Source organism: Cuculus canorus, chromosome 21 (genome assembly GCF_017976375.1).
Source record: "Cuculus canorus isolate bCucCan1 chromosome 21, bCucCan1.pri, whole genome shotgun sequence".
NCBI classification, from domain to species: Eukaryota; Metazoa; Chordata; class Aves; order Cuculiformes; family Cuculidae; genus Cuculus; species Cuculus canorus.
Window position 1 is genome coordinate 3,807,100 of NC_071421.1, and position 20,377 is coordinate 3,827,476.

Genomic DNA, 20,377 nt, shown 5'->3' on the forward strand with positions numbered 1-20,377 from the left:
CCGATAGCTTCCGGCCCCGCCCGCGCACGCCGCTGACCGCTCCGGAATCGCACAGTGCTGCCTGACGAGGCGAGGGGGCGGGACTGAGGGAAGAACTTTATGCCCTAGTGGGCGGGGGTGACGTCAGTGTGGGCGGGGCTTTGTGTTATGGGAGATGCCTGTGTTCTTGTGGGCGTGGCTTGCTGCTGATGCGGACAGCGCTTTGTCTGTTTGTGGGCGTGGTTTGGTGATGGGGCGGGGCTTGACCCAGAAGGGGGCGGGGCAGCAGAGCACAGGGAGCTGCAGCGGGTTGGAGCTGCCCGTGGGGTGCGGGGTGTCCTGCACCCCGGTCACTGCTCGAGGGGTGCCCCCTGCACCCCGAGGTGCCTCACTGCATGTGGAATGCCCCCTGCACCCCAGTTCTTACCCTCAGGAGCACACATGCACCCCAGGTGCCCCACTGCTTGCAGGGTACACCCTTCCCTGCACCCCAGTCACTGCTCGAGGGGTGCCCCCTGCACCCCGAGATGCCTCACTGCTTGCAGGGTGCACCCTTTCCTGCACCCCAGTCACTGCTCGAGGGGTGCCCCCTGCACCCCAGCATACTGTGCTACCTGTGGGGTGCCCCCCTGCACCCTAGGGAGCCTCTTTGCCCACAAAGTGCATGTCCCAGCACCCCAGCTGCTGCCCAGAGGATCACTCCTGCACCCCAAGGTGCTTTCTCCTTGCAGGGTGCGCCCACCCTTGCACCCCATCGCTGCTTATGGGGTGCCCCCCTCCCTCTCTCCCCAGGCCACACGATGCCCACATCCCCGCAGCCGTCACTGCCGCCCGGGAGCGCGCGGGGCTATTTTTGGGCCGTGGCGTGGCAGCCACCCCGCAGTGCCAAGGGGCCCCGCGTCACGGGGGCAGCTGGGTCCTGTCACCATCGCTCCCAGCCCGGCCGGCATTTTGGGGAGCAGCAGAACGTACGGCCCCGCACAGCATCGATCCCCCGCGTGGGCACGTGGAAAGGTAAAGCCTTTGTCTGGTCATGGTGTCCCTGGGCCAGGGATGGGGGCTCCCAGCGAGTGGGGGGACAGCCCAGGGAAGGGGACACCCCTCCTGTAGGGGACACGGTCCTGGGGCACCTCACACCCTGCTCAGGGCACGCTTTGCAGCAGGGGATCCCCATCCTGGGGGACACCCCATCCCAGGGGATGCTCTTCCGCAGGGGATCCCCATCCTGGGGGACACCCCATCCCAGAGGAGGTTCCTCGCCAGGGATCCCCATCCTGGGGGACGCCCCAATCCAGGGGATGCTCTTCCGCAGGGGATCCCCATCCTGGTGGACAACTCATCCCAGGGGATGTTCCTTGCCAGGGATCCCCATCCTGGTGGACACCCCATCTCAGGGGATGCTCTTCCACAGGGGATCCCTGTCCTGGGGGACACCTCATCCCAGGGGATGCTCTTCCACAGGGGATCCCCATCCTGGGGGACACCTCATCCCAGGGGATGTTCCTTGCCGGGGATCCCCATCCTGGTGGACACCCCATCTCAGGGGATGCTCTTCCACAGGGGATCCCCATCCAGCGGGATGCTCTTCCACAGGGGATCCCCATCCTGGGGGACCCCTCGCTGTGGGGGCCACCTGACCCGCTCCTGCCACCCGAAGCCCACGGTGGGAGGGGAACGGGGTGCATTCAAGGCAGCTTCGCGCCATCGTGCTGCTCATAACCTAAAAATAGGTGGCATCTCGCAGGCCCTGGGGGACAGGATTCGTCCTTTCCACTGCAGCCACTGTGCTCAGCAAAGTGGTGCCATTTGTCACAGAGGGGGGATGTGGGGCATGGCGGGGACCGTTCTCCATCCTGCAGATGGCTGGTGGGATCTTCTCGCCGCTGGGGAGCTGCTCGGAGCTGGAGAAAGCCAACTGCCACCCGCTGGTCTGCCTGCTGTGCCACGAGCCCTACCAGCACCCCTGCCTGCTCGACTGCTACCACAACTTCTGCGCCAGCTGCCTGCGGGGCCGCGCCAGTGACAGCCGCCTGCACTGCCCGCTCTGTGGGTAAGGAACGGATCCTGCCCCGGTGTGCAGCCTCTCCTGGTGCCGCTCCCAGGGTCCCCAGAGCTGCCTCATCTGCCCCTGGGTCGGTGTCGCCATCCTTATCCCCATGTGATCCCTGTCCCCAACTCCATACATGCCTCTGTCCATGTCCCCATCCCATCCTACCCCATCCTCATCATCATTGCTGTCCTCATACCCATCTTCATACCCATCCCCATTCCATCCAATCCCCATCCCATCCCATCCCCATCCTCATCCCCATCCCATTCCATCCCATTCCATCCCATCCCACCCACATCCTTATTCCCATTCCATCCAATCCCATTCCCATCCCTGTTCCCATCACCACTCCATTCCATCCAATCCCATCTCCATCACCATCCCCATTCCATCCAATCCCATCCCCATCGCCATCCCCATTCCCGTCCCCATCCGCATCCACACCTCCATTCCATCCAATCCCATCTCCATCACCATCCCCATTCCATCCAATACCATCCCCATTCCATCCAATCCCATCCCCATCCCATCCCCATCCCCATCCCCATTCACATCCACATCTCCATTCCATCCAATCCCATCCCCATCCCCATTCCATCCAATCCCATCGCCATCGCCATTCCCATCCCCATTCGCATCCACATCTCCATTCCATCCAATCCCATCCCCATCGCCATCTCCATCTCCATCTCCATTCCATCCCATCCCATCCCATCCCATCCCATCCCATCCCATCCCATCCCATCCCATCCCATCCCATCCCCATCCCCATCCCCATCCCCATCCCCATTCCATCCAATCCCATCCCCATTGCCATCTCCATTCCATCCCATCCCATCCCATCCCATCCCATCCCATCCCATCCCATCCCATCCCATCCCATCTCCATCCCACCCCACCCCACAGTCACCCCTCGGTGGTGAGGGGGGGCACGGGGCTGCCCCCCGTGGATCGGCTCCTGCAGTTCCTGGTGGACAGCTCGGCCGACAGCGAGGAGGACGTTCAATGCGCCAACTGCGACCGGCACGGCACCAAGGCGGTGAGGGCAGCGGGGCGGCCAGGGCTGGTAGGGGACCCTCACCGGGACCGCGCCGGCTACCAGCTGTCCCCTGTGCCCACGCAGGAACTGGACACCATGTACTTCTGCAACACCTGCGGGCAGCCTCTCTGCGCCCCGTGCCGCGAGGAGACCCACCGCGCCAAGATGTTCGCCCGCCATGAGATCGTCTCCCTCTCCAAGCGCACCAAGGACATCCACAAGAAGTGCCGTGAGTGCTGCGCCGGGCCAGGCTGCGCCGTGGCGTACCAGCCTGCCCGACACCCCCGTTCCTTGCAGCGCTGCACGAGGAGCCCTACATCATGTTCTCCACCGAGAAGAAGTCCATGCTCTGCATCAACTGCTTCAGGGACATGCAGGGGTGAGCAGCCCCGGCCCCACGCCTGCCCCGTGTGCTGTCCTGTCCCATACTCGGGATGGGACGAGGGGGAATGGGTATAAACTGGAGAGGGGCAGATTTAGACTGGACATTAGGAAGAATTTCTTCACCATGAGGGTGGTGAGGCCCTGGCCCAGGTTGCCCAGGGAAGCTGTGGCTGCTCCATCCCTGGAGGTGTTCCAGGCCAGGTTGGATGGGCCTTGGGCAGCCTGAGCCAGTGGGATGTATCAGAAATGGGGTCACCAGCAGGGCCAGGGAGGTGATTCTCCCTCTGTACTCGGCACTGGTGAGACCGCACCTTGAGTACTGTGTTCAGTTCTGGGCCCCACACCACAAGGATGTTGAGGCTCTGGAGTGTGTCCAGAGAAGAGCAACAAAGCTGGTGAGGGGCTGGAGAACGTCTGACGAGGAGCGGCTGAGGGACCTGGGGGTGTTTAGCCTGGAGAAGAGGAGGCTGAGGGGAGACCTTATTGCTCTCTACAACTACCTGAAAGGAGGTTGTGGAGAGGAGGGAGCTGGGCTCTGCTCCCAAGTGACTGAGGACAGGACAAGGGGGAATGGCCTCAAGCTCCGCCAGGGGAGGGTCAGGTTGGATATCAGAAAAAAATTCTTCACGGAAAGAGTCATCGGGCACTGGAACAGCTGCCCAGGGAGGTGGTCGCGTCGCCTTCCCTGGAGGTGTTTAAGGAACGGGTGGATGAAGTGCTTCGGGACATGGTTTAGGGAGTGTTAGGAATGGTTGGACTCTATGATCCAGTGGGTCCTTTCCAACCTGGTGATTCTATGATTCTGTGATGTCCCTGCCCATGGAAGGGGGTTGGAACTGGATGATCTTTAAGGTCCCTTCCAACCCAAACTATTCTATGATCCCCTGATCCCCCCATGTCCCTGCCCGCAGGGAGAGCCGGGCGCACTGCATCGACATCGAGACGGCGTACATGCAGGGCTGCCAGCGGCTGGACCAGGCGGTGATGGTTAGCAGGGGCCAGCGGGTTTTGAGGGAGGAAGATGGGGACGCGGTGCTGCCTGCAGCGCCGCAGCCGCCCCACCACCCCTGCCACACCCTGGGCAGGCTGTGAAGGAGCTGCAGACGTCCACGCGTGAGGCCATCGTCCTCCTCAAGGCCATGATCGAGGAGGTGCACAACAGTGCCAGCGAGGAAGAGGCGGCCATCAACTCCCTCTTCAGCCGCATGCAGGTGCGGGGCAATCCCCACACGGGCAGCCGAGGCTGCGGGAGGGGACGGGATGACCATGGGACATGGGGTGACCATGGGACATGGGGTGGCCATGGGACACTGCAGCCGAAGGGCACAAGAAAGCTGTGTTGTTTGCAGGAGCAACTCTCTGAGAGGAAGAAGACGCTCCTGAAAGCCGTGCAGAGGTGAGGGGCTGCGTGCTGAGCCCTCTCCCAGCACTGTCCCCCCCTCGCACGGTGTGTTGGGGTGCCCTGGCACCAGATGGCTCCCCAGTGTCCCACAAAGGCTGCATTTGCCCCGCTCTGTTGCAGCCAGCACGAGGAGAAGGAGAAGGCGTTCAAGGAGCAACTCGCCCACCTCGCCTCCCTGCTGCCCACCCTGCAGGTAGAGCCCTGGGGTGGGCAGGGCTGGGCTGCCACGGCCCCGGGGGGCGCCAGCACTGACCCCTCACCCCGCGCACAGATCCACCTGGTGACCTGTTCGGCTTTCCTGAGCTCCGCCAACAAAGCTGAGTTCCTGGACCTGGGCTACGTGAGTGGGGCTGGTGCCGTGGGGACAACTGGTTCATCCTGCTGTGGGGCTGGGGGCAACTGGTGCATCCTGTTACGGGGCTGGGGGCAACTGGTGCATCCTGCTGTGGGGCTGGGGGCAACTGGTGTAACCTGCCGTGGGGCTGGGGGCAACTGGTATGACCTGCCATGATGCTGGGGGAACTGGTGCAACCTGCCATGGTGCTGGGGACAACTGGTGCAACCTGCCATGGTGCTGGGGGCAACTGGTGTAACATGCTGTGGTGCTGGGGACAACTGGTGCAACCTGCCATGGTGCTGGGGGCAACTGGTTCATCCCGCTATGGTGCTGGGGGCAACTGGTGCATGTCACCCCAGAGCTGGGCTCACGGAGGGTGCTGAGCACTCCTCACTGCCTTCCAGCAACTGATGGAGAGGCTGCAGAGGATTGTGAAGCTGCCGCATCGCCTGCGGCCGGCGCAGACCAGCAAGGTAGAGCCCCGCCGCCCACCTGTGCGGGCTGAGCACCAGCTGCCGGCTCTGCCCAGCCCCGTCTCGCCCCACAGATCAACAGCGAGTACCGGGCAGAATTCGCCCGCTGCCTGGAGCCCCTGCTGATGCTCAGCCCTCGCCGCTCCATGGTGGGCAGCGCCAGCGGCATCGGCCCTGGCATCACCGGCGCCAACATGTGAGGTGCTGGGATCGCACCTGAGGCGCATCCCATCACGCGTCGCCCCGGATCCCCCCCAAGATCCTCCCAGATCCCCCCAGCCTTGCCCTTGAACCCGTGCCCTGGGCGATGGCACGGGCGCAGCTGCGCTGACGAACGACAGGCGCAGGGGCTTCGAGTGACACTTCTGGGAAGCGGGGCTGGCAGCGGGGGCCCCGTGAGCCTGGGCCCCAGCCTGGCCCCCGCCGGGCTCTATCCCGGGGCTGCTCCTGCTCGCCCGCACGCCCACGGCGCCGCAGCCTCTTTGCCCACCACTATTTTTATCAGAATTTCAGGGAAGTGCCCGGCCGTTCCTCGCCCGGGATATATTTAGGCCCATTGATGTCACGGCGGTGCTGGCCCTGCCAGGCGCTCCCGGCCGGAGAGGACAAACGGGCACCGCTGCCCCATGGGGACCGCTGCTCGCCTCGAACCGGGCTCGGTGCCGCAGGGCGGCTGAGCTCCTGGGGGCTGCCAGCCCCGGTGCGGGCAGGGGAAGCGCAGCGCTGTACGGTAGGACCAACGCCGGTGGGGCGGCAGAGCCGGGGCGGTGGGCAGCGCGGGGAGGCTGCGGGATCGGGGCGGATGCAGGGATAGCAGCGCTCGCCACGGAGCCAGGAGATCCCTTTAGAAACCAGAGTGTGTCACGCTTGGCTCCTGCCCTCCCCCTGCAGTGGAAGAGCAGCCCATGGAATCTTGACTTATGGGGAGGTGACTCCAAGTTGCCTGGAGCACGAGGGAAGGGCCATGCAGGGCTGGCACAAGCCCAGGCATCCCGGGGGCGAGGGGCAGCGGGGCTGAGCTGTCGGCATGGCCGCTGGCACCTCGCCCCCACCGCTGCTCGCTTTCAGCACGCCGCTGTCGCCCTCTCCACGCAGGCTCCCCAGCGGCCAATGCTCCAAGACCCTGATGGTGCCCAGCTGCCCTCCTGCCAGCAATAAAATGTCCACCAGCCCCATAGTGCGGAAGCCGACGATGCACCGGTACATCAGCACCAAGGTCCTGCTGGCCGAGGGGCGCGAGACGCCCTTTGCTGAGCATTGCCGCAACTACGAGAACACCTACCGGGTAGGGAACGTGGATCGGGATGGGATGGGGCGGGAGGGGAGGATGCTGCTCATGCAGTGCCCGCAGATGCTGCAGACGGAGATCCAGGGCCTGAAGGACCAAGTGCAGGAGCTGCACCGTGACCTCACCAAGCACCACTCACTCATCAAGACGGAAATCATGAGTGAGATCCTGCAGAAGTCTCTGCAGATGGACGTGCAGATCGCAGCTCACTACTCTGCTGTGGAGATGATGCGCAGTGTCTTCGAGGAGGTACAGCATCCCAGCGCATCCCGGTGCAGCAGGGTCCCTCCATGCTGCCGTGCGCTGCTCAGTGCTCTCTCGCCCTTCCAGGTCTGGGAGGAGACGTACCAGCGGGTGGCAAATGAGCAGGAGATCTATGAAGGTACCGGCAACCCCACTTCCCGAGCCCTGAAGCCCCCGTGCCTGCTCTGTGGCCACAGCCGGCTTCTCTCTCCCCCAGCCCAGCTCCACGACCTGCTGCAGCTGAGGCAGGAGAACAGCTGCCTCACCACCATCACCAAGCAGATCGCGCCCTACGTCCGCTCCATCGCCAAGGTGAAGGAGCGACTGGAGCCTAGGTGAGGCTTTTGGGGACAGAGGTGCTTTTGGGGCTCATCAGGACCCAACTGTGACTCCTACCCTTTCCACCCAGGCTGCAGGAGCCCCGAGAGCCCAAGGAGGAGAAGGCACAGATGCTGCTCAAGATCTGTGATGACAGTGAAGTGGCACCAAGGTAGGCAAAGGTGAGTACCTGGCTGCCAAATTCCCCCTTCCCGCTTGCTGACCCCACCGAGGTGCCTTCCCTTCCCCAGGGTCACCTCACCCAGTGGCACGGAAGGGGCTCCAGGCAGCCCTGGGGACGGCTGCGTGCCTGGTGGCACCCCTGGAGACCCCTCCCCGAAAAGCAAAGACTGCTGCAGGGGCCACCAGAAAAGCGAGGCCGAAGGCACTGCCCGGAAAAAACTTGCACCATAGAGCCCGACACTGAGCAAGAGCAAAGAGCTGTGCAAGAGCTGTGCCCTGGTTGTTGATGGCTCCTCTTGCCTTGTACCATGAGCGAAAGCAAGGAAACACAGCTCGGGCCCCCAGTGTCTGCAGCGTCTCAAGAGCTGAGCTGAGGGCAGTTCTGTTCGTCTGCAAAAATTGTCTTTCCACTCTGCCTCTTGTGTGTTAGAAGTGAAATAAACGGGCGCAAGCGTACATGTCCACTTGGTTCCATGACTCTGGACTAAACAGTTCTACCAGCCAGGGGCACCCTGCTGCTCTTAAAACCAGTCTGCAAACGCAGGCGGTAACCACAACCCCCACAGGGCAGAGCCATCAGCATTTACTACAAAGGAAAACATGAGAATAAACCATAGCTTCCACCACCAGCTCATGTCAAACCATAGCTTCCACCACCAGCTCACGGCAACGGCTCTCTTTGTTTGTCTCAAAGTTCACTGCAGCAATGTTAATACCTACAGAAAAAGTGACAAATTAACTGGCCTGAGGCGTGGTGGCTACAGAGGACGTGCTTCAGAGGCACAGCAAAGCCTGAGCAGGAGCCTTCCAGCCACCAAGTCGAGAAATCAGCACTACCTGGCTCTTCTCACACAGATTTGCTTTTCTTTCCAAAGCTAAAAACACACCCGGTAAAGACAAAAGCCCAGCAAAGGCATTAGGCTGATGCCCTGTGCAGGACGCACTCTGGAACACAAAGTAAAAGCTGCTGCAGGAAGGAGACTGCAGGGGTTAAGTGAGGAGACACACTTTGCACCTCTCTGTGGCTGCACAGCCCCGGCAGAGACTGCGAGTGGCAGTCGTGCTTCAACACAGCTGTTGGAGTGTGCTGAAAACCCTCTGGGAAGACTAACAGTAAGGAATCCGGTTCTGATGGTGCCACCTTGGCTCTCCAAATAACCACCAGACAGAAGCTGGTAACAATTTTCTTGGGTTTTATTAAAAAAATCCAACCCTAAAGCAATTTCCAGCAGAGCCCCCTTTCCCAAGCTGTTCCTCAGCACCTTCACCGTGGAACACCCTGATCCCAAAGCGTGAACCGACGCAACTCGTTTCCATTCCAGCTAGAAAGGATAGTTTAAAACTGAAGAAAACAGTGAACCTCTTTGGTACATAACGACAGAATAAGTTATACTATACAGCTCAAGGAGGAACCATTTCCAAAATGGTAACTTTTAAAATAGCGTTAGCCAGCCAAACTGGTTTCCCGTTTGGATAATTCCCCCAGAAGCATCTCCTGGTCGCGCCGACATCCCAGGTTTCACCCCAAAAAGCAGGCAAGGATCCCGAACCCTAAAGCCCTTGGCAAACCTGGCAGCTGCGGTTCTTCCCCAGCCCCAAATCCTGGGATCTCTGCAGGATGGAGGAGGCTTGGCAGGATAGGAAGCATCGCGATTTGGAAGTGGGAAGAGGTGGGGAGGCTCAGGGAGGCAGCGGCTGAAAGAGTGACCCAAATTCATGGCAGCAGCCGAGGGAGAAGAGAGCAGGGTCGTTCTCCTACTGCATTTCAGGAGCCGCTCGCGATCCAGCAGCACAAGGAGAGCAGAAAAGGCTCCCCGTGAATGCTTGGGAGCACTAACCGGCTGCCAGAAGGGTGGGCAGCAGCCCCTGGACCTGGCGAGCTGAAGGCTCCCATGAGCCATGAGCACCAGCCCACAGCACCTGGCCTAAAGAGATTAAAGCTGCGCTGCCTGGCTTGCAAGGTCAAAAAGCTTTAAATTCAAACTAAGCCATAGCAACAATCCGCCGAGCAGCGCTTTTCCTGCATGGGGGTGGAGGGCAGAGCTGTTCTCCGAACGGATGGGTCCAGAGGCGTTCCGATACAATTCAGCTGCTGCAGGCTGAAGGGGTCGATTCTCTTTAGGGTCACTAAAGGCTAAGTTATCTGGAAGATCCCTGAATGTGCAATGAAGGACTTATCTCAAGGAGGATAAAAGAGCTTCTGATCCACTAGTGACCTGGCTGGCTGCCCAGCTCCGCAGCCCTTTGCCAGCTCCTCCCAGGCAGCCGGGAAACACCAACGGGCTGCTTCCCGCACCACACATCGTCCCTCGCCTGGCAGCACCTGGAGCCGGGCGTTCGCTCAGCCAGTCCGGTTTTCACCCGCACTACAGTTCCACTTTGACTCCTTTAATAAAAGGGAGACCCGATGGCACCTTTCTTTTGTACTCCAGGTACTCTTCTCCGAAAAAGTGAATGAGCGTTATCTCCTCCTCCTCGATCCGTTCCCTGAAGAAGCACCAGGAGGCCAGTGCGTAACCCACCAGGCAGATGGGATTGCAGAGCAACACCTGTGAACAGACACCACCGGTCAGCCTGGAGAAACCCAGACAGCCCACACCCCCACAGGCTGATCGCCCTTTGCCGAATTCACCAGGAGATCTAAACGCTCTCCAAAGAAAACACAGGATCCCAGCGCCTTTTGTAGCATTTCATCTCATGGACAAACTAGTACTTGCGACTGAAGAGGCCCGTGGGGCTGCACCAGCTCTAGAGCCTGAGCTCTAGAACTCGGCACTGCTCCACGTGCAGTCCTCGCTACCCAGCACAGGACTGGTTTTGGCAGGAGCAGAGTTGAGTCCGACTGCTTATGGAAGGCATTTTAGCCACAGGGATGCAAGGGAACTCTGGACATCAGCTCTGGGCTAGCAGCAGATCGCACTCTGAGCCTCCGAGGGTGTTCTCACTCACACCATGGCCCCACCAACCCTGCTGATTCCACACGGAAAATTTAGGCAATGGGCTCTTCCTAAAGATCATGTAGGGCAGAGCACTTGGGGGTTCCTGATCCATTCTGTGTAGTGGGAGGTGACAAAATCCACGCCCGGGCAACCCCTGGGTGGTTTATATCCTGTAGGCGTGCAGGGCAGCGTTAAGCAGAAAGACTCAGGTTAAAAGAATGAAGTATCCAAGTGTGCCGTGCACAGTACCTGTGTTCCAATACTCCAGTAAAACCATCCCACGTAAGAGGGGTGCCGGAACCACCCGTACACCCCACTCGTCACCAGCGTGTGAGTATCCGATTTCTCGTTCTGCACGATGTGGTTGAAGTTGGAGCCGGCTGTGAGCATGGCAGCTTTCCTCAGGCAGTCCCCGAAGATCACCATCAGCAGCCCCACGGTGCTCAGCCAGGTGATTTGCTTCAGCTCTGCCAGGGAGGGAGCGCAGGTCACAGCAGGGCTGCGCAGCTCACGCTCGTGGCACAGGAGGGATTCCCACCATCTCAAAGAGCCACAGCGTGCAAAAACACAGCCAGCATTCCATGCGCTGCCATCCCGCCAGCAAAACAAATCAAAACAGCGTCCCCTACCACGGAGTTGCCCCTGACGTGGAGTCTCTGCGACCTCATAGCGGATTGCCCCAAGAGGAACCCGGCACCACAGCACAGCCCAACTTCACGATGCAAAGCATGGCCAAGCAGACACGTCTGGGTTGGACATGAGCAGCTCTACAGCCTGCACTGCCATTATGAAGCAAAAAACAGAAGCACCCCAAACCTGGCAAACACTGACAGTCTTTGCCAATTTGATTTTACTCCTGGTCAAAAGATGCCCAAGAGTAAACACAGTGTTGCTCTTTGCGCGGCCAAAGTGGCTTGGACGATGCTGGCAGAAAAGGGCTGATGGCACAATAAAAACAGCCTGGCATGTTCGAGCAAAGGAAGTGCTCCCTCCACCCCCCAGGACCCAAACTGAGAGCACAGAGGGTCTGAGGCCGCATCAAAGCTCCCCTCCACAGCTGGCCCACGTCGGCTAAGAGGGCGTCACCATCCGAGCGGGTGCTGGTCAGAGCCGGGGGACGGCAGACGGGAGGGTGGGCAGCAGGGAGGGGCAGGGTGGCCGACCTGGGAAGAGAAGCTTCTCCAGCGTGAATTCCGCCCAGGAGGAGAACGCAGCCAGGTTGTACTCGAAGCTATGGTTGAGCAGGAAGGAGTCCAGCGAGAGGCTGCGTGGGTTGTTGATGGCTGTCACTAGATACTCCGAGTAGTGGAAGAGGGAAAGAGAGCACACGTACCTGCAGTGGGAGAGAGGCAAGGCTTGGCAGAGCCTGGGGCCGCCACACATGCCCAGCTCTCCCTGGCCCTTCCCTTACCATCCGAAGTGGCGCCAGGCAGAGCGTCCGGCGCTCAGCAGCAGCCCGCAGCCAAAGGCGAAGCCCAAGAAACAGGCGCGGACGGCAATCTGCAAGCAGAGAGAGCACTGCCATTGCTGCCCTCGGAGCTCCAGCCTCACCGAGGCCTTCCCCGGGGCTGGTGCTCCCCAGTTGCTGCCTCTTGGGGCCCCCCCTCGCCCCACCACCCTCCAAGCCAGCTTCTCCTCACCCTGCAGCCCCGCTCCCCTGTGCTCTCCGCTCTTCCCACAGGCCAGCTCCCCTGAGCCTCCTCACTCAGGACCCCTCCTCTTTCCCCTCATCCCGGCTCCCCTGGGTCTCTCCCTTTCCTCTCCCCTCACTCCCATTCTCTCTCCCCTGAGGACTCCCCTTGCCTCCAAGCCTTGCTCCCCTACGCTCCCCTCACCACCCATTCCCCTCCTCTCACCCCAGACCCTATCCCCCTGCACCCTCAGTCAACCCATGGCCCCGCTTTCCCGGGATCCCCTCACCCCCCAGCCCCACTTCTCCAGGTCCCCACTTCTCCCTCAAGCCCCGTTCTTCTGGGGACCTCCCTCCTCCCCCAGGCCCTTTACCCCACTCCCCCAGTACCCCCAGTTCCGTTCTCCCGAGCTCCCCTTCCCCCTCAGATCCCTCACCCCACTCTTCCAGGGCCCCTCCCGATCCCCCAACCCCGGTTCCCCGGGCTACCCTCCTCCTCTAGGCCCACCAGGCCCGGTCCTCCGGGCTCCCTTCGCCCCCCAGGCCCCCCAGCCAGGGTCCCCCGTGCTTCCTCGCCCCCCCAGCCGCGGTTCCCCGAGCTCCCTTCACCCCCCAGCCCGGTTCCCCTTAGCTCCCCTCGCCTCTCAGCCTCGTTCCCCCTGGCTCCTCACCCTGTAGAGCGGCCGCGGGAAGAACAGCAGCAGCGCGGCGTTGACGCCCGCCACGTGCAGGACGAGCGCCAGGCGGCCACGCAGGCCGGGGGCGGCCAGCAGGCCCGGCGGGGAGCCCAGGGCCACGGGCAGAGCCGCCACCGAGGCGCCCATGAGGAAGGCGGCCAGGCTGGCGCGGCCCTCCCGACCCAGCCGCCCCCACCGCGGCCCCGCCGCCGCCATCTTGGCGGCTCCCGCCTCGCCCCGCCCGCGTCGCCCTGGAAACGGCCGCGCCGCTCTCGCGAGACTTGCGCCAGCACGGCCGCAGATCTCGCGAGATCTGCGCCTTAGCACAAGCAGGGAGGCAGCTCTCGCGAGATTTACGCCTTAGGCTTGTGGACAGCGCAGATCTCGCGAGACTTGCAGGCCGCGCACGCGCAGTGCCCATGGCCGCCGGCGGAAACGGAGCCCTCACAGCCCGGCCCGGCCCCGCGCCCCGTTTTGCTCTCCATCCTCGTTTAACCTTGCAAAACGCCGTGCCCCGACAGCGGCGGTGCTGGCCCGTGTGCCCCCCGGCCCGGCCTGGGGGGTAGGGGAGCGAGCCCGGGGCTGGCGGGGCCTGCTCCACCCGGGGCTCCTCTGGAAGGGGCATTAAAGAGGCAAATTCCAATAAAACCCACGGCAGGAGGAGCTGGGTGGGGGGAAGGCAGGAGCGGGGAAACAGCGCGGTGTTTGGGAATAAAGCCCCTGTGCCAGCACTGCTGCCGCTCGAGAGCGAAAACACCCAGAGGGACGCACGCCCTTCTTTCAGTCAACGACAAGAGACTTTAATTATGCCACACAATTCCTTAAATAAGTTAGATGTGCACAGAGAAACTATCTAGAGATGTCAACAAAACGGTCCAAGACATTCAGTACGACGCCTGCTGGGCGCAAGGGTCGTACGTTAAGCTTTGGTGTGCGGTTTTGGGACATACCGGCATGAATAACACAGCATCACAAAGACTCGTGGCCTCGCGCATCCCGCGTGCCACCACGCGCCTCTGCCCTGCTCTGGCACAGGCAGGAGCTTCGCTTATGGGACTGAACAGCAAAAACGGGGCTCAAGGGGTGAATGGCGAGCGACCAGGAAGGCTCCCGGTGGCTTTGGGGGCACTTAAGCCACCTAAAGCACAAGGTCTACGGCGCTAAACCGATCAGCAGCGAAGCAACCGTCCCACAGCTCCAGCAGCGGGCCGGGGCGGGCGAAGGCGCGAGGCCAGCGCGGACCGGACACGACATTAACGGGAACCTGGACGTTTGGCGGGCAAGCGTGGAGCGGGATCAGGGCTGGGCAGCCTGCTGCATCTGCGCCTGCCGCTTGGCTTTTGTCTGGAGGTACCTGCCCTTCCCTTCCTCGAAGCGCCGCTTCTCATCCTCCGTCTCTGCCTGCCAGCAACAGAAAGAAAGCGAAGCCACCGGCGTTAGCTGTCTCGGGGCAGCACAGTTCTCTTGCCCTGCACTTTGCAAGTGTGTGTGGGAGGAAAACATGCCACTCTGGACAGGAAACATAAAGCAAAACCTGTGCTACATGAAACACGTGTGTTTTAACAGCTGGTATCTAATTAGCCAACAAAATACTTGGGAACACAGAAGAGCTTAGAGCAGGAGCTGGATAAAATATTCATCAAGAATATGGAGCTACTGTGCTGGATAAAATATTCATCGAGAAGCTGCCCTCAGGCAGTGGTGCTGCATCTCCTGTCAGCAGAGCTGTGGCCAGGAGAGCTAAGAACAGGTGAGGGCTGGAGCAAGGATGGGGGACGCGGGGGCCTTTCTTTGCCCCCCCGGGTGCGGGCAGGATGGGAAGCTGTTGAGCGTGTCCTCAACCATGAGAAAGGAAAATCTGCAGTCTACACATTGGCAATTTTCAAAAGAAGTCTAACCCAAAACGCCCTGACACCTGCTCTGGAAAGGCTCATTCACACCTGTACTTTTCTACCAGTTAAGTCAAGGGAAGAGGATTTGTTGGACAAAAAGGCTGTTGGGGTCTGGCCCGGGAGGAGCAGGGGAAGGGCTGGTGCGCAGCCTGGTGGGGAGAGCTCTTACCAGCAGCTGCGGCACAGGCAGGGGCTTCCCCTCCTTGCTCAGAGAGACGTAGGTGAAGAAGGCGCTGACAGCACGGTACCGCTCCCGAGGCTCATCCACAAACGGGTCAGCGTCCACAAAGACTTCAATTTCCATGGATTTATTGCTTGTGAAGGTCATGCGCCCCGAAATGGTGATGACGCTGCCTGCAAGGCAGAGGAGGGCTGGTTGAGCAGATGGCCCCGGCTTCTGCTCAGAGGAAGGGAGCGAGGGGTCCCATGCGTTGTGTGCTTAAGCCATGCCTTAAGCTTCTTGGCACAGGACATGTCTAACAGGGACTGAATTTCTCTGCCCACGTGCACCCAAGGGAGCCAGGCTGTGGCACTGGGAGAGCAAAGCAACCGCCACCCCCCCCAGTACCTTTTTTGATCTTCTCATGGAAGTTGATGGCGTCCACCGAGGCGGTGACGATGTTGGTCTTGCAGTGGCGGGCGGCCACAATGCCAGCGACCTCATCCATGAGCTTCATGGTGACACCTGGAGGAGGAGGCAGAGGGTCCTGTCTCAGGAAAGCCGGTGAGATTTGGGAAAAGCCATACGTAGCTTGTTAAGGCATTTGCACAACCAGTGCTACACCAAGGAGCTGGACTGGAGACCAAATCCTAACTGCAGGAACCCCCCAGTACCAGCCTAGACTCCTGTCGAGAGTAGCATCAGGGTAACATCCTTGCAGACCTGGGCTTAAGATTTAGGCCAGCCCTGGCTCTCCCAAATTTCTCCAAGCAAACATCAGCCTTGCAAGGCAAAATCAGTCCCACAAACCTCCTGCTTGAGAAGAACCCTGAGCCATGTTGTTGGGGTTTTTTTTAAGGACACAATTAGATGAGGCAGCATCCAGCATCCTCCCAGCATTTGGTGAACACACCTCTCCCTGGGCTCAGACTGCACGTGTCTGTCCCATCCTGCCCAACCAGCAGGCAATGGGCCAAGAGGAAATTGCTCCAGCAAATGGCTGTGTGTTCATAATCCCAGATTTGCAGTTTAAGAGACGATGATGAAATTGTAGGATTTACAGTCTGAGTGTGTCAGTTTTCAGGGCCTTCTTTAAGCACGGAAAAAGACAAAGCTTTTTTCTCAGCTGAAGCATTGCTGAACCTCGCAGACAGTGGAAATGGGTCTGCACACCCTCAGAGGCAGAGCCCACTTCTTGGAACACTGAGACACGCAAATCACTCCTGAACCACAATTCTGCTCCAGGGAGAAACCAACACAACCACTTAATGGGGCAGTACTCGCTCACCTCCATGCACGAAGCCCAGCAGCGTGCAGTCCGATGGTCCCACCAGATGTATCAGGCTGGACTGGCTGTAGCCAACAGTGTGCGGCTCTGTTAGAGAAAGAGAGCAAAGCGGAGGTCAGAGTGGGTCACCAGTACCTAAACACTGACATATGCCCCTGCCTCAAACCATCTGAAGGAAGAAAATGTGAGGCTGGCTTGTGCAAAGCTGAAGGAGATGCAAATCAGTGCTGAAATCAGCCCCAAGAAGCCCTGAGAGCAGAGCCTGTTTGCCACCTGATCGGCTGCCACCTCCCTCTAACGCACACCCATCAATTTTATTCCGGCTTATGTTGTTTCTGCTTTCAAAGGGCTCGAAAGCAAATGGCAGTGAGCTGGACGAGTGCGTGTTGTACGCTTTCCCTCCTCAGGCCCCCAGCCACAGCCCAATCTCCCCGAACCTGCCACTTAGCGGCGTCTCCAAAGGACCACGCTTTGCCCTTGGCATGAAGACCTTGGCCCCACATCCCCCAGCCCTGGCACATGCTGTGACATCGGACTGCCACTGAATCTATGTGACAGAAATCACACCCTCTGACTGCTGGCAGAGGAAAACCGCTCTCAGGAATGGCTGCATTTTCTGCCTAATGGGAGATGCTAAAGGCGCTTAGCGCGGGAAAAGCCATCTGGGCCCCCAACTGCTCGGCAACACCTCCTCTGGGAGGACACCCGCGCGGCAGCACCCGCAGAGCCTTACCTTTCGTCTGCCTGTCTGTGAGCAGGGGGAACAGAGGGGAAAAAGGCATTTGAGCAACTTTCATCCCACGTCACCCCCCAATGACCCCTGCATGCCACCTCTCCTCCTCTGCCTGAGGGCCACAGCTGGGTGTGGAGATCACAGACCACTTGCCCCTTTGGCTCACTGTCAGCACTGCCACCACATTTCCAGAAGCCAGGGCAATGCTTACAGTGGGAAAGAGATCCCCAGTGATCCCCCAGGGAAAGCACGGCCCCCATCTCCTCCCCTTCAAACACCAGCTGACAGGCTTCTTGCTAAAAACTGACTTCCAAACTAAAGCCGCAGCTGCAGAGTGCACAAAAGCCTCAGCCAACACTTGCATTCACCCTATGCTGGGCAAAACCAGCTCTCACCACCCAGGAACACACAAGAGATGGAAGGACTGGTGGCAGGAACCATGTTTCGGCAGAGGGCATCCCACCCACCAGCTCCAGCAGGCGATCACAGGTGCCTACCCAGCTCCCCCCTCTGCGGCTTCAACCCCAATGCAGTCACGCTCGCAGCCACGAGTGCCAAGGGACAGCAGGAGTTGCCTCAGAGACCAGTTTGGCCTCCTAGCGCTGCTGGGATGTTTCCATAGGCCACATGCCACCTGCCCGCGTTACCTGGGTTAATGACAGGGAAGATCACATCGCCGTTCCTCTGCTTAGTTTCCAACCGATCCAGCTTTTGCTCCTCGTAACGCTTTTTCCCCTCATCCTCCTGCTCCTTTCTCGCATACTGGAAGGAAAGGCCAATACAAACAGGGTCAGCAGAGCCACCCACACAGCCGGGGGTGCCGATGGGGCCAGATTAGTGCCGTACCCCCAGAGAGAGCGAGCTCTGGTGCTAGGGGAGCAATGCAAGCCGTTCTACCTGAATGGGGGGAACCTCAAGGACCTTGTTGACGTTCTTCAGGGACAGCGGCACGTACCACAGCGTTGCTTTGTTCGTCACCTTCTTTGCCCCTGGAGGAGAGGGTGGCAGAGGATGACTGTGCAGCGGTGCTGCGGTTTGGGGCTGGTTGTGTGCTGGCGATGCTGCCAGCACCACAGCCCCCTGCACTGCCTGCTCCTGCTGCGCTTTGGCTCGGAGCGGATGTGACAACGTGCTTTTGGGAAGGTGTCCCAGCAAGCGCAGCCGGTTGCCACAGCAACGTCAGGAAAAGGGCCTTTTTGAGGCTGAGGGCAGCCAAGGGCATCAAATGAGGCAGGAGGAACAAACGGCAGCATTTTCCATTCTTCACTAAAAACAATCAATGAGCTGTGATCCCCAGGGAATCTGCTTGGCTTCCCTTCCCAGCACCAACCTCCCTGCTGACCTCGGCGCTCTCAAGAAAAAGACAAGGTCTCCCCTCTGCCTGATGCTATCGACAGTGGTGGGCAGAGGACGGGGTCACCGCCACAAGCTCTTGGCTTGTCACAGTTATTCCTGGCATTTTGGAACAGAGCTGCCAGCTGCCACCCACCTGTTAAGATGTTTTCAGACATGACGTTGACCTGGACCTCCACGGAGTGCCGGGAGGTGTAGGTGATCTCGGCGCTGACATTGGCCACCTCGCCGATGCACATCGGGGAAAGGAAGTCCGTCCGTTCTACCCGCGCCAGCGCGGCCACGCAGGGCTCCTGGGGACCGTGAGACAGCCAGGGTAGCGGCCACAGCCACACCGCACAGGACGGCGGCTCCCTGGGGCCAGTGCATGCTGTGCACAGCTCTGGCAATTCAGCCTCTGTCTTATCAGCCGGTGGCTGCGCTTCCTCCCCACCCATAACGGATGCAGAGGCCCCCCCGGCCTTACCCTTCGCAGGAGTTAAATTAACAGCAGCATAATAATCCTTCTGCTTGTAAAACACAATTTCAGCGGGATGCTTCCGCAAGCCGGGGCCGTGCTCGGGGAGCAGCCAGACCCACTGGTGCTTTGCGCACAGAAGCTTCCAGTGTAGGGGGGTGACTGGGGAGACCCCCAGGGATGCCTGGTGTTTCTGGGAGCCGCTGCTCCCGGGATAAGCCCGAGGCACAGTGGGGGGTTTGGAGAGCTGCCGAGTCAGAACCCATGGGCATTCCAGCACCTACTCACCCCACCCTCCGAGTTGCAGTGGCGGGTGCTGATGATGGCTCCTGCCTCCTCTATCATCTTCAGGATGGTTCCTCCATGGACGTTCCCCACAACATTGGCATCATCTGGGCGCATGATCCTGCCAGGAAGAGACATAGGACCTCACACCCCTCTGCCTAACCCCCATAACCGATCCTATTGCAGCTGCCCAGAGGCATCGCTATCGCCCTACTGGATGAGCTGCTGGGCCATCTCACCACGCTGATGCCGGCAACGTCACTGGCGCTGCCTGCATGCGGCTTCCTGCGAGTGGTGCTGGAAACCGCCCTAAATTGCTGCTGGGAGGGGAAGGAGGCATCGCTTCCCTGCCAGGGCGGCCAGCTGCTCAGTCGGGACTGCATCTCACTGCCATCCCACTGGAGTCGAAGCTGGGCACACACCACCGCTCAACTTGGCTCCTCAGCTTTTGGTAGACTGGCAAACACATGGACTGGAGGACGGAACGCGAGGCACGGTGGTAACGGGCGGTGGCCGAGCACCGGCCCAGAGAGGAGCCGTGCTTTGGCAGAGAGCTGCAGCAGGAAAAGGCCAGAACACTGGGACGCTTGCTGCGCTGCCCGCCCTGCCCGGTCACATCCACTGGGACAAGGGCACGGGGCTGCTTCGCCGGGCGTGGTGCAGGCAGCGTCACTGCTGCAGGCGGCGTTACCAGGAAGGTAGCATCACCGGTGCAGGCAGCGTTACCGGGAAGGTAGTATCACCCGTGCAGGCAGCGGCACCGTGGGAGGCAGCGTCGCCGGTGCAGGTAGCAGTACCGGAGGAGGCAGGGCTACCAGTGCAGGCAGCGTTGCGGTGCCGGTAGCCCCGCTGTTTGCGTGCCGGTAGCCCCGCTGTTTGCATCCCGGTTGCCCCGGCGCTCCCTCCCCTGCTCAGCCCTCCCCTGCCCCGTGCCCCCGGCTGCGGAGGGGCTTACCTGGAGACCTGGATGGCAGCGGGCCCCGGGCCCGCGGCGCCCCGCTCCGACATGGCGGTACCGGCGCCCCGCCCGCAGCACCGCTGCGGCAGCACCACGCCCGACCCCGCCCGCTCCGCGCCGCGCCGCGCCCGCCCCGCGCTCCCGTTGGCCGGCGGCACCACCCCGCGAGCTTCCATTGGTCGGTAGCACCTCGCCACGCCCCCACGCGTTCCCGTTGGTCGGCAGCATCGCCCCGCGCGTTCCCATTGGCCGGCGGCACCGCCCCGAGAGCTCCCATTGGCCGCACCGGCAAGACTTTCATTGGCCACG

At 60.7% G+C, this 20,377-nt stretch overlaps 3 protein-coding genes across 7 annotated transcripts; 1 reads left to right on the forward strand and 2 right to left on the reverse strand.

Moving 5' to 3' along the window:
• The first annotated feature begins 1,803 nt into the window (after positions 1–1,803).
• Positions 1,804–8,168, forward strand: RNF207 (ring finger protein 207). 3 transcript variants are annotated; one of them, XM_054085845.1, is made up of 17 exons: positions 1,806–2,029; positions 2,936–3,068; positions 3,153–3,297; positions 3,366–3,447; positions 4,364–4,439; positions 4,538–4,663; positions 4,802–4,848; positions 4,975–5,047; positions 5,126–5,194; positions 5,596–5,664; positions 5,739–5,860; positions 6,760–6,949; positions 7,016–7,201; positions 7,283–7,334; positions 7,413–7,530; positions 7,605–7,685; positions 7,765–8,167. In XM_054085845.1, the coding sequence occupies exons 1-17, from the start codon at positions 1,839–1,841 to the stop codon at positions 7,925–7,927; spliced, it is 1,923 nt and encodes a 640-aa protein (XP_053941820.1). In that variant the 5' UTR covers positions 1,806–1,838; the 3' UTR covers positions 7,928–8,167. The 3 variants fall into 3 exon arrangements, with proteins under 3 accessions (XP_053941821.1, XP_053941819.1, XP_053941820.1); XM_054085846.1 differs by having other exon boundaries at positions 1,804–2,029; positions 2,936–3,297; positions 7,605–7,695; positions 7,765–7,903; XM_054085844.1 differs by having other exon boundaries at positions 1,805–2,029; positions 2,936–3,297; positions 7,765–8,168.
• Positions 8,169–8,872: 704 nt separating this feature from the next.
• On the reverse strand, positions 8,873–13,188 carry ICMT (isoprenylcysteine carboxyl methyltransferase). The gene is made up of 5 exons (XM_054085798.1): positions 12,937–13,188; positions 12,047–12,135; positions 11,799–11,968; positions 10,885–11,102; positions 8,873–10,245 (listed from the first exon to the last, which is right to left on the reverse strand). The coding sequence occupies exons 1-5, from the start codon at positions 13,156–13,158 to the stop codon at positions 10,063–10,065; spliced, it is 882 nt and encodes a 293-aa protein (XP_053941773.1). The 5' UTR covers positions 13,159–13,188; the 3' UTR covers positions 8,873–10,062.
• A 373-nt stretch (positions 13,189–13,561) lies between these two features.
• On the reverse strand, positions 13,562–20,194 carry ACOT7 (acyl-CoA thioesterase 7). Of its 3 annotated transcripts, none has more exons than XM_054086004.1 (10): positions 19,325–19,359; positions 19,114–19,231; positions 18,505–18,661; positions 17,913–18,004; positions 17,663–17,777; positions 17,016–17,030; positions 16,283–16,369; positions 15,403–15,519; positions 15,004–15,188; positions 13,562–14,343 (listed from the first exon to the last, which is right to left on the reverse strand). In XM_054086004.1, the coding sequence occupies exons 1-10, from the start codon at positions 19,342–19,344 to the stop codon at positions 14,239–14,241; spliced, it is 1,011 nt and encodes a 336-aa protein (XP_053941979.1). In that variant the 5' UTR covers positions 19,345–19,359; the 3' UTR covers positions 13,562–14,238. The 3 variants fall into 3 exon arrangements, with proteins under 3 accessions (XP_053941979.1, XP_053941978.1, XP_053941977.1); XM_054086002.1 differs by lacking the exon at positions 19,325–19,359 and adding an exon at positions 20,066–20,194 and having other exon boundaries at positions 13,568–14,343; XM_054086003.1 differs by lacking the exons at positions 17,016–17,030; positions 19,325–19,359 and adding an exon at positions 20,066–20,194 and having other exon boundaries at positions 13,565–14,343.
• Between the last annotated feature and the right edge of the window lie 183 nt (positions 20,195–20,377).